The sequence below is a fragment of the Andrographis paniculata genome, unplaced genomic scaffold (assembly GCF_009805555.1).
Source record: "Andrographis paniculata isolate CXL003 unplaced genomic scaffold, ASM980555v1 Contig86END, whole genome shotgun sequence".
Classification (NCBI taxonomy): domain Eukaryota; kingdom Viridiplantae; phylum Streptophyta; class Magnoliopsida; order Lamiales; family Acanthaceae; genus Andrographis; species Andrographis paniculata.
In genome coordinates this window covers 1,741,859-1,754,314 of record NW_026137624.1, presented here as the reverse complement: position 1 = coordinate 1,754,314, position 12,456 = coordinate 1,741,859, and the positions used below count along the sequence as shown (strand labels likewise).

Below are 12,456 nucleotides of genomic sequence, written 5' to 3'. Positions count from 1 at the left end.
CGCAATGTATGCCTTGTTGGTTGATGAATAAGTCTTCCAGTGTGGCGTGACAGTGATACTCCGGCTTGAGCCGATCGTAGTGTTACAATTATTATTTAGATATATCTACTAAATTAAGTTGTTATTATTTGATTTATAAGGTCTATTTTAATTTCATTATTAATACACATCTCAGAAATTCCTCTCAATGTAACAAAAGTAAACAGACCTGCCATGGGTTGCACAAAACAGTCAATAGAAGAATCGAACAGTCTACACAAGCATGTATCAGTAGAACATAATTGTGAAGAAAGAAGAGAATTACTCAAATTTGAACTATAAACAACAAACTCAAAACAGTCATGCAATCAAATTCTAATTTATTTTTTGAAATAAATCAACGGTTCATTTACCACAAGAAGTCATTCATTTAGAACTCATGAATCATCATCACCAATAGTCATTGCACGAACACCTCCCAGAATCAAAGCAATGAAATCTACTTGAATCGCGTACTAATATTTTCCTCCCATATATGCTTGAAATGAATTTAATGGCAGAGTGACAGTCACCGCAAGTTCGCAGATTCTTGAAAATTTTAATTGGAGTCCCTGCTGGAGTGCTGATTATCCCGAATGCCACAGCAAGTTTTTCACTGTGGTAAGAGAGGCTTTGCTCTTTCTGCTCTTCTTCTACATCGTGCAGAACATAAGTTGTGTGAGGAACATACCCTTCTTCTTTCATTCTCTTTGAAACTTCCTCCAAGAAGTTGAATATTTCCTTTGATCTCGGATGGGATTGGTCTCCAACTACAAAACTGTGGACCTCCCTCTGCACATCAATCCAGCTCATACCAGGCTTCTTCACCACTTGCCTCTCATCCATTAATTTTCTAACCTTCTCCAGTTCACTCCACTTGCCTGCAACAGCATAAATATTCGCAAGTGTAACATATGTAGCTGCATTCTCTGGCTCAATTAGCAGCAAGGCTTCGCCTGCCTGCTCTGCAAGTTCATGATTCCCATGAATCCGGCACCCACCAAGTAAAGAAGCCCACACAAACTTGTCAGGTTTCATAGGCATTGTGTTTATCATATCTTCAGCTTCTTTGAACCTGCCTGCACGACTCAAAAGATCCACCACACAAGCATAATGATCCACTGTGTGGTTCAATCCGTGCTCCTCAGTTATTGAGTAGAAGTATTTTAGACCTTTATCAACTAAACCAGCATGTGTGCAAGCTGATAGAACACCAACAAATGTAATGTGATCGGGCCGCTTACCAGATATAAGCAACAGATCGAACAACTCCAGAGCTTCATGAGGCTGACCACTCTGAGCATACCCATTGATTAAAGTAGTCCAAGAAACTAAATCAGGCTCAGGCAGCAGTGTAAATACTTTATGTGCACAGTCCACGCTACCACACTTGGTGTACATGTGAATTAGTGCACTAGCAGCAAAAGAGAATGGATCGAATCCAATCCGCATCATGTGGCCATGAACCTGTCTGCCAAGCGCCTCTGCAGCACGATTTGCACATGCATTTAGAATGCCAGCAAATGTATACTCATTCGGCCTAATTCCTGACCTCAAGAAATCAAAGAGTAACGAGAGACCTTCTTCCCACCTCCCATCACCAAAATACCGATCCATCATTGCTGTCCATGAAACAATGTCCTTACCCACTGTTCTATCAAAAATACACCTCGCCTCAGTCACACTCCCACATTTTCCATAAACGTCTAATAAAGCACTCCACAACACCGTATCAGAATCCAACCCAGTCCTCATTATATGCCCATGAATCTCCTTTCCAAGTCGTAGAGACTGGATGGCTGCAGAGGCTGCAAGAGCACTAGATATAGTGAACTTGTTTACGAATTTAGCACCTCTCTGCATCGATCTGAACAATTCCAATGCATTTTCAGGTTCTTTATTGTTTACATAACCCGAAATCATAGCCGTCCAGGAAAAATTATCTTTTTGAGGCATTTTGTCAAACAGATTGCGAGCATCCGATAAGCTACCCTTATGGGCATAACCTGATATCAAAATATTCCATGAACAACCATCCCTTTCACGCATTTCATCAAACACTTTCTGCGCATCGAAGATACTCCCACACTTGCAGTACAACTGGAGGATCTTATTCGAAATAAAAATCCCCGGCACAAAACCCGAATCCCTAATGCGAGTGTGAACTCTTTTGCCCTCATCTAGTGCTCTCTTCTCAATACAAAGCTGAAGAATAGGCGCATACAAAGTTGCAGAGGCTTGGTGGACCTCGCTTTCGAGCAACCGAAGGACATCATTCAAACGCTTTTGTTGGCAAAGATGATCGATTGTCTGTTCAAATTTGTTGGCTCCGCCAAGCCTACTAACTACTTGACCAGCATTTCTCGATGATCTGAAAATCGGCACTCGAGGATTCGGCGCTTGATTGAAACGAGCCTGCGAAGAAAAGGAAGAAGCAAAAAGGTCTGAGCCAAGAACAGGAGCTTTAAATAATACTCGCAACAATTGCTTTGGTTTCATTGTTATCTTTCTGCAGCAGAAACTGTCATTCGACTTCTCCCGAATGAAGCAGCCAACTCAGATCTCATACAAACAGGAAGGGTCTGTTTGGTTATTGTCTGTCTTCTGGACCAAAACCCCCATCTAATTCCCCCTCCTCTTCACTTACACCCACTTACTCGCTAGGGCAAGGGAAGCTGTCGAAGGCGGTCGCCGTTTGGAGCAGGAGAGACGTTGTTCTCAGGCTGAGGTCGTCGTCCCTCTTCCGAGTCGTTCTCGCGAGGAAACGGAGACGAAGACGAAGTTGGCGGGAAGCAAGGACAAGTAGAAACGTAATGGAAAATGACAAAAATAAAAATAAAAATAAAAAGCAGAGGGAGAAGACGGGAAAGAGAAAGGGGGAGGCGGCGCAATGATGAAGATTAGGGTATTAAAACTAAAAGAATACTGTCTCCGTTCCAACTAAGGTGCACGAGAGTTTAGGTGAAAAATATTAAGTAGAATAATTGCGTAATTAAATGATGTGATGAAGAGAGAAGTATATATTTTAATTTTTTATTAGGGTGATACGATGAGATAAAGTGTGGAGACATAGATTAAGTATAATTAATTATTTTTTAATTTAGAAATATTGCAGCGTGTTTGACACATACCAAAAAGAAAATGTTGCATGGTGTTTGGAACGGAGGGAGTACTACACAACTCTCGCCAAAGCGACATAATGGTTAGGGTGTTAAATTTGAAAAATTAAAATCATAATTTGATTTCAAATTAGCATCGACAATATATACAAATAGCATACAGTCTTGTAATAAAATTACATGTTGGTTTATAAGTATAAGTGTGTTATATAATAGTATGTGATATGATGAACTTATTTATTATTTATATTGTATAAGATTATAGCATATGTTATTAAGTCATGTATTTGTGTTGTTGATTTATAATTGCTAGTGTATTGTAGTACAATATGTAGTGTGCTGAAATTAACTATTATTTATGTTGTATAAAACTGTAAAATGTGTAGTTAGTTCATTTGATGTATTTGTATTATATGAATACGTGTGTAGAAAACAATTGAACCAAATAGTTTCAGAGAAAGAAAATGTTTTTCTATGTATTATTTCTCGAAAAGTCTATATATTGGTGTACATAAGCTGGGGAAATGAAACAAAAACAAAAAAAACAAAAACAAAAACTCTAAAAACAAGCAACTTCAAATGGATAAACTTTGACTGAGTTTACTTTCAATTATTTAATTAAACAATTCGTAACTTTGGGAGCAGTCTGCTCAACACTCCCCTTACTCCAAAGTTGCAAACCCTCAGTTTGTTTCGGATTTTTTCAAACCTAGCTTGAGGGAGCGCTTTTGTAAACACATCTGCCAACTACTTCTTTGATCTGCAAACTTCTATTTGATTTCTTCTCTAGCAACTAAGTCTTATATAAAATGATGCTTAATATCTATATGTTTTGTTCTTCCATGATTGATTGGATTCTTTGTCATAAATATTGCTAACTCATTATCACAAAATACTTAAGTTGCTTTTGGTTGATGTTGCCTCAAATCATGCAGTAGTTTGCGCAGCCCCTGCGGTAGATATAGCAATTGTGGGTTGCTTCTTCGATGACCATCCAATGACAGTTGATCCAAGCATAAAACAATTTTCAGTTGTATTTTTTCGGTCGTCAAGCAACCTAGCCCAGTCACTATCTGTATATGCCTTTAGCACAAGGTTTTCTCCTTTGTGATACCATATGTCTAGCTCCTTCGTGCCCGCAATATATCGCAAGATTCTTTTCGCAATTCCGAAATGATGCTTGGTAAGACAGTGCATGAACTGTGATATGACTCCAACTGCAAAGCTGATGTTCGGATGAGAGTGCGTGAGGTAGACGAGTTTCCCAACTAAGCTTCTGTACTCTTGACCATCAGCCATTCCAGTTTCATCTTTTGTTGTCAGATTCTCATTTGTATTCATAGGAGTAGCTTCTAATTTGCATTGTTCCATGTCAAATTGACTTGACAAATCTGTTGCATACTTCTGTTGTGATAAAAATATACCTCATTCATTTTGACGGATTTCGAAGCCAAGAAAATAATTGAGATTTCCAAGTTCGGTCATCTCGAAGGCACTCATCCTAGCTACCTTGAACTCTGAAATGAGTTACGTTGATGAACCTGTGTAAATCATGTCATTGATGTACAAACTCACCATCATAATATCTTTTTCACCATGCCTTTTAAGATATTATGTTAGTTCACTTGCACTTCGTTCAAAACCATTTTTCTGGAAAAATCATCTATTCTCTTATACCATGCTCGTGGAGCTTGTCATAAGCCATATAACGCCTTCTTCAACTTATAGAATTTATGCTCTTCACATGATATCTTAAACCCTTCTCGTTGTAGAACATACACTTCTTCCCAAAACAACCTTCAGATGTCCAGGGGCATTAGAGATATACGAGTGGACAGTCATGCCTTTTGGATTGAAAAATGCGAGGGCAAAATACCAACGGGTGATGAATGCTATTTTCCACAATCTCAGTGGTGAATCTATGGAAATCTATATTGATGACGTGATCGTTAAGTTGGCCGATGTCGAAAGCCATTTGGAAGATTTAAAGGCAGCTTTTCAGGGAATGAAGAGATATAACTTGAAGATGAACCCGACGAAATGCTCTTTCGGAGCGTTAGCAGGAAACTTCTTGGATTTTCTAGTATATGAAAGAGGCATTGAGACTGATGCAAACAAGGCCAAGACACTTTAAGAAATATAGCCCCCCAGGTCGGTCAAGGAGGTTCAAAATTTACTAGGCAAGGTAAATTATTTAAAGATATTTATTACTAATGCTGCAGGGAAAATAAAGCCTATTACGAAATTACTACGGGCAAAGACCCTTGAAATCGTTTGGGAAACTAAACAACAAGAAGCCTTGAAAGCCATCAAGACGACTTTTGCTGAACCACCAATCCTGATGCCTCAACGGGGCGACCAACCTCTCAGGTTATATTTATCAAATACTCATAAGGTGGTGAGTTGTTTGTTGGCACATGATTGAGAAGATAAAAAGGAGAGGGCGATTTATTACTTGAGTAAGACTCTAGCGGGCCTGAGTTGAATTATACCATGCCCGAGAAGATGTGTTACTCACTGGTGTTCGCCTGCAGTAAATTGGAGCATTATTACTCCCCAAAGAGGTTGAGGTCGTTTCCAAGGTAGATTTGATCAAGTTGATTTTGTAGAGACCAACTATGCAGAGAAGTTATGGACAATCAAGTTAGCTCCATTTTCATTAACATACAAGTCGTTAAAGGGGAACAACAAGAAAATACGGGGCTCGTACCATATGTGAATACTCGGACTTGGCATATGTTTTTTGATGGATCAAGTTCGGGGGAAAGATCGGGAGCAGGTATAGTTCTGAAAGGGCCCGACACCAAAAGGTTAAATTGTAATTGCAGTTGGAAGCAATGACTCATAATTCGGTTGAATATGAAGTTTTGATTCTGGGACTTAAGGCTTTGGTTGAAAAAAAGGTCTAGTCGGTTGTGATTCAAGGGGATTCGGTATTGGTGATCAATCAAGTAACAAGACATTATGCGTGCAATGTCCCTCATTTACTACAATATAGAGCTTTAGTGTTTCGATTGTTGTCAAGAATTTCAGAAGTCAATTTTGAACATATCTCGAGGACAGAAAATTGTCATGCAGATGACTTGGCTCAAGGTGCTTGTAGGCAGGTGATAAGTGCGGTTGTTTGTAACACGGGTGTGGAAGTCCTGACCGATTGAAGGGAAAATATCATTGCATATCTAAAAGAGCCTAATTCGGTTGCACTCGTAGGTGTTCGGTTGAAGGCATTACGATTTCAACTCATTGAAGGAATCCTATACAAGAGGAGTTCGAAGGTTTGTTATTGAGATGTTTGGAGCTAGGGGAGTCACTGGAAGTGATGCAGGAAGTTCATAGTGAGACGTGCGGGACCCATCGAGCGGGATTAAATATGAAGTGGGCTATTCATCTCTTGTGATTCTTTTGGCCGAAAATATTTGAGGATTGCATTAAGTTCGCCAAAGGATGTCAAGGATGTCAAAGAAATGGACCATTGAATCATATGCCGGCTATGGACCTCCAGACTTTGGTCAAATCATGGTCATTCAAAGCCTGAACAATGGATTTTATTGGTAAAATCCATCCGACTTCTTCGAAGCATCACAGTTTCATTCTAGTCGCGAAAGATTATTTCACCAAGTGGGTCGAGGCTATTCCTTTGAAGAATGCAACAGAAAAAGAGGTAACTGAATTTGTTTTAAATCAAATTATTTACTGATTTGGGGTTCCGCACACTATTATCACATATCAGGGTTTGGCTTTTACTGGGGAGAAGTTCGTCGAATTTCTGGCCGATTTTAATATTCGGTTGCATCATTCATCTCCCTATTATCCACAAGCTAACGGTCAGGCAGAAGCGGCAAATAAGATTACCATTGTTATCATAAAGAAGATGATTGGCGAAAATCCAAGAAAATGGTATACGCTGTTGCCTCAGGCTCTCTGGGCACATCGTAATGGCAGAAGTTCAGCCACGGAGTTTTCGCCATATCAGCTCACATTTGGACAAGATGCAGTGTTACCAGCCGAGCTTCATGTACCATCGATTCGTACTGCTAACACCACGTTGTATTTTGACAAAGAATGTCAGCAAGGTATGATGCAGCAGTTGGAGGATCTGGATGTTATTCGTTTGAAGGCGATTGATCGGATGGTCTAATATGGCGAGATGCATGCCAAACATTATGATAAAAGAACTCTTTACAAGACTTTTAAGGAAGACGATTTGATTTGGAAAACTATTTTGCCAACCTACAAAAAGGTAGACCAATTGGAGAAATGGTCCCCCAATTGAGAAAGACCTTACGTAGTTTACCAAGAAATTGGAAACAGGGCATTCATTATTATGGACTAGGAAAGGAAAGTGGTACATGATAACATTAATGCAAAGTATTTGAAAATATATTATCCCGCCTTTTAAGGTCACAATGAATAGTTATCCAGTAAAATTATTTTGAATCCATCTAGGGTTCAAACCCTTTGAAGGGTTTATTCGTCGTCTGAGAGGGTGATGCAAGGATGTTCATCTTTCTCCGATTCAGAATCCTCATCCCAGCTAGTGGAAATTCATTCTGGTTCCTCATCGAGAAGGTCTTCAAGGTCATGTTGGTATTGCTCCCAATGTTCCTCCATTTCTTCCAGGTCTTGTTCCAGTACGAGTTATCATGTCTTATAAAGATTGGTGTTCCCGATCCACCAGAACACATAGTCGTGCGAATAATGATCTATTGGGAGAATACATTGTTCCAGCTCAAATCAGGTAAAATGGCCATGACATGATGTTCTATCAGGTCCATGTGGTGATCAAGATCAGGGTAGCGACTAAAGATGTCACTCAAAGGTTCATATCTGATGGAGATACGTTTCATCAAACAAATTACACGTTGCATTATCCTCATGTCCCTTGAAGAAAATTTGAATTTAAAATTTAATTGTTTGAGTACTTGAATCAGGTCCTCAACATGACTGCCAATAGGGTACGGACCTACGATGAATGGTTGCAAAGAACCTTCCCAATTACTCAATGCGGGGAGAAGTCATTCTAACCAAGAAACAAAAAGGCTCGATAAACAATTATGAGACATGTATGATTTATTTATTGATAAAGGGTCGGCAGTTGGTTGGTCAACTGGTGGTTGCTCAAAAGAAGTCGGCAATATTGGTCGGGAGCCCACAATGTCTTAAGCAGCACAATTGGTATCTCAGGGCGCATTGACTGTGAGGAAGTTTGCCTCTTGGTCGGTTCCTCAGTCTGACCAATCATTAACAGTTCCTCATGGGGTTGATACTTGCCTCTTGCGCAGGGCCCGTGTTGGGACGGCTAAAAGAAATTGGAATCATTCGGTCGGATACAAGAGCAAGTGGGACGGCTAGAAGAAGTTGGAATCATTTGGTCGTATGCAGCAGCCAGAGACCATATGACCGACCACCACTCACGAAAGAGTTCAATAGTCCGAGACTCCCAACCGTCATTGCTGGGGCTGATCACGGGTGACGTTTGGGGGTCAGATGATGGGGAGACAAGTTGTTGAACACAAAAAATAAAACTAGGGTTGGAGTCTAGGAAGGGTGAATTGATAGGCCAAGTGGTGGTCCAGTGGTGGGCCAGACCCATTCGGATGAGATGATTTTTGGACCCAACCGATCAGACAGTTGGTCCTTCAAACAATATATTCGTTTGAGTAAGGGCCTTGGGATGGTTGGTTATAAAGGTAACCAACGAGGAAGTGGTTTCGGACAGTTTAGATCGGTAACCGACGCGGAAGCGAATCTTGGACTGTTCAGATTGGCAACCGACATAAAAGTAGTTTTTGGACGGTTTAAAGGTGACCGACGTGAAAGCAGTCTTTTGACGGTTCAAAGGTAACCGACATAGAAGCGGTTTTTTACGATTACTGACGTCGAAGCAATATTTTTACGGTTCAAAGGTAATCGACGTCGGATTACGGTTACCAACGTGAAAACAGTTTTTTTACGATTACCGACATGGACACGATTTTTTGGGCGGTTCAAGGGTAACCGACATGGAAGTGGTTCTGGACTATTTGATTTGATACGTATATAAGCAACCTCACCAATAGAGAGCAGACATCTTCAATCAGATAAAATTTCAAGAGAATCTCATTTGGATCATATTTTAGCTTTCTAGGTCTGCCTAGGGATTTGTGATCTCATACACTCTTTGTTCAAGTTTGAAATATATTTTTGAATTTTACATTTTATTGTTGAACTTTTACAATCAACAACAACAACAACAATAATAATAATAATACTCCATCCGTCTCATAACTATGTATCCGTTTGTTTTTTGCACGGAGTTTTAGAAATATTAGTATTATATTGAAATGTAGTAAAAATAAAATAGAAATGACTAAAATAACTTATTAATATTGTGTGATATAAATGTAATAGCATTTGTGTAATATATTGTAAGTTGTAAGGGTATTTGTAATGTTAGGTAGATAGTACAATTACTAAAAAAACAAATAGATACTTTGTTAGGGGAACTAAAATGAAAAAATGGATAATTTGTTATGGGACGGAGAGAGTAATAATAATAATAAAATACTTTAATATAATATAATATAATATAATATAAAAATAATTAATTATATATTATATTTTTAAAAAATAAAAAATATAATTATATTATTATTTTTAATTTATATATTATACTTCAATTAAATTTTTTAAATTATAATTGAGATATCAAATTTAAATAAAATATATAAATTTTATATTATTCTAAAATTATTAAATATAATTAACAAAATTTGAAAATAAATTATAAAATAAAAATAATTTAACATTAGATTGTAATTTTATTTTTAATTTACATATTATTCCGAAATTAAAATTTTAAAATATAAATAACTAAATTTTAAAAAAGTATTTTTTATACTTTAATTTAAAATTTTTAAATGTAATTAATAAAATTTAAAATTAAATTATAAAATTTTTATAAAAAAAAATATTATTTTTTTTTAAAAACTTTATTTTTATGATAATTCATCCAAAAAAAATAAAAATCGAACTGATTCTATATTTTACTTATATTTATTTTTTAAATCAATCTAATTTTTTACTTATATTCATTTTTTAAATCAATCTAATCGGTATTCGAAAATAAAAGATGACATAACTGTGCTAGCTAGATGGAAGGAGTAGTATTTGAGTAATGTGGCTGATCTGATCCGATGTTATGTGAACCTGTAATGGCAGACACTCCCTTCCAAGTTCCAAATGCTATCACAAAAATCAATCTTGAAATTAAATCATTATCAGTGGCGGCATGACTTTACATGCTTGGTTGGGTTTGGATTGGATTGGTTTCTCTATTAGCAGCAGCTACCAACAACTGAGGCAGATAGATAGATAGATAGATAGATAGATATTAACTTACTACTGTATTCTATTCGCCCTTAGATTAGATTAGATAAAGAAATTAATAAATATGTAAAATGTGCCTCAAATGCACAATATCATCACTTCATATATACCTTTATTATGCTGCAAGTTCAAACTGAGTAAACAATTTAAGCAACCATTGAGGAGAGTCTGAAGCACTTGTTCTTCTCCTTGCTGTTGTCAATACCTTACCTTGCTTGACAACAAACATTCTATCAACTTAAGCTGCACATAAGACCACCAACCCAAACAATCAAACAATTGGATAATCAAGTTCCAGAAGAGATGCATCATACAACACAAAGGAAACTATTCCAAAACGTCGGGCATGCATCAGAGTAGAGTCTCATACCATAAGATTATTCATTTCTTCATTATGAACTGAACTGGGCATACAACATCATACCAGAAAGCAGTAATCAAGACTCAACCACATATTTGATAGTAAAGAAATCAATGTAGGTAGGTAAGGTAGTCCAAAGCTCACAATTTTGAAACCTGCATATTCCCAATGACAGCCTTATCATCATCATCATCATCATCCACAATTTGGCCGGAATCCTCGACCGTCTCGTCTGTCCGGAGCGTAGCCAGCACACCCTCAAACATAACCCTACGACACCCAGCATACACTTCGCCACTCCACTGGCGCCGCACCAATTCCATCCCCAGCGCCACCGCCGCCTCCAGGGTTCCTCCGGCTGTGGCGTGGGAAGAGTCCACAATCCCCATTTCCACACCCCTGTCCGCCGTGATTTTCTCCGCCTTCAAGATTACATCCCTCCAAACCCTAGGAGAGGCAATCTTGTTCTTCACGATCGCCGTGAACCAGGCCGAGATCTTAAATTTAATGTCGACCTCGCTCATGTATAGAAACCCTCGCTCCTTCCGCATCAGCAGGTAGTCGTGGCAGAGGGCCAGGATGAACCCAGCGGCGGAGGCGTGGCCCGTGACGGCGGCGATTGTGGGCATCGGCAGGGAAATGAGTTCCTCCACGAGGAGGCGGAGTTTCCTCGACATCAACCTCGCCCGGTCCAGCCGCCGGGTCGGGTCCTGGTGGGAGAAGGCCCAATCGAGGTCGTAGCCATTGGAGAAGAACTTCCCCTGGGCGGTGGTGATGAGGGCGGCGGGGCGCGTCTCCAACTTGGCCCGCCTCAGCGCAGCTCGGATGGAGTCGATCCTGGTGGGGTTCAATCGATGCTCATCGTCGCCTGTGATGGTCAGGATGAAGACATCGCCGCGCCTATCCAAACTGCACATCGCTGCCTCCCCTTGCTTTGCCTTTCCTCACTGATGATGAAAACTAATAAATTATTTTGCTGCATCTGCATCTCCATCTACACTCCAACAAGCAACGTTTTATTTTGAAGATCGAGGGCACCTACACTAGTCTAGAGAGTAGCACATTTAGGACTGCTCATTGGCCCTTAGGTGCGTTTAAATTAATTAAAGAAAATAATACTTACTTAGGCATATGAAAATTCAATTCAATTCAATTGTAACTACTTCGTTCCTTGTCGAGGCCCAATAAAATTTCAGTCAATGCCTAATGTAATTATGATACAGTTATTTATCTGAAAACTTACGCTACTTGCATTTATTTATGTATTGATTGCCTTGCCAGGGTGGCATGCACTTGTCCATTTATGTTTCTTGCATCTGATTTCGCATTTATGATTAGAAAATGCGAATCTGCATCAATCTTAATATGATGCTATCAGACTAAGTGGACAGCCATCGAATCCTTGTGCCTAATTTCCACAAGAGAGAATAAAGATAAGAATCTATTTTTAAAGACAAACAAAACAAAAATTATATCAAAATTATTAACTTTTATTCAATAACTTTTCTATTCTAATTTATTTATTATTATATTATAAACTATTTTCTAAAAGATATTATATTAAAATATTATTTAAATATTTTATATAAT

The 12,456-nt window shown here is 38.5% G+C and overlaps 3 protein-coding genes across 3 annotated transcripts; all 3 read right to left on the bottom strand.

Annotated features, from left to right (window-relative positions):
• Positions 1 to 302: 302 nt before the first annotated feature.
• On the bottom strand, positions 303 to 2,878 carry LOC127242470 (pentatricopeptide repeat-containing protein At4g37170). The gene has a single exon (XM_051262024.1). The coding sequence runs from the start codon at positions 2,515 to 2,517 to the stop codon at positions 430 to 432; it is 2,088 nt and encodes a 695-aa protein (XP_051117981.1). The 5' UTR covers positions 2,518 to 2,878; the 3' UTR covers positions 303 to 429.
• A 1,186-nt stretch (positions 2,879 to 4,064) lies between these two features.
• Positions 4,065 to 4,508, bottom strand: LOC127242011 (uncharacterized mitochondrial protein AtMg00810-like). The gene has a single exon (XM_051261345.1). It carries the CDS (start codon positions 4,506 to 4,508, stop codon positions 4,065 to 4,067), a length of 444 nt encoding a protein of 147 aa, XP_051117302.1.
• Positions 4,509 to 10,581: 6,073 nt separating this feature from the next.
• On the bottom strand, positions 10,582 to 11,958 carry LOC127241961 (enoyl-CoA delta isomerase 1, peroxisomal-like). Its single transcript, XM_051261261.1, has one exon. The coding sequence runs from the start codon at positions 11,781 to 11,783 to the stop codon at positions 11,007 to 11,009; it is 777 nt and encodes a 258-aa protein (XP_051117218.1). The 5' UTR covers positions 11,784 to 11,958; the 3' UTR covers positions 10,582 to 11,006.
• Between the last annotated feature and the right edge of the window lie 498 nt (positions 11,959 to 12,456).

Coding starts and splice junctions, on each gene's coding strand:
- LOC127241961 (XM_051261261.1), bottom strand. CDS start 11,783: ATGTGCAGTTTGGATAGGCGCGGCGATGTCTTCATCCTGACCATCACA.
- LOC127242470 (XM_051262024.1), bottom strand. CDS start 2,517: ATGAAACCAAAGCAATTGTTGCGAGTATTATTTAAAGCTCCTGTTCTT.
- LOC127242011 (XM_051261345.1), bottom strand. CDS start 4,508: ATGGAACAATGCAAATTAGAAGCTACTCCTATGAATACAAATGAGAAT.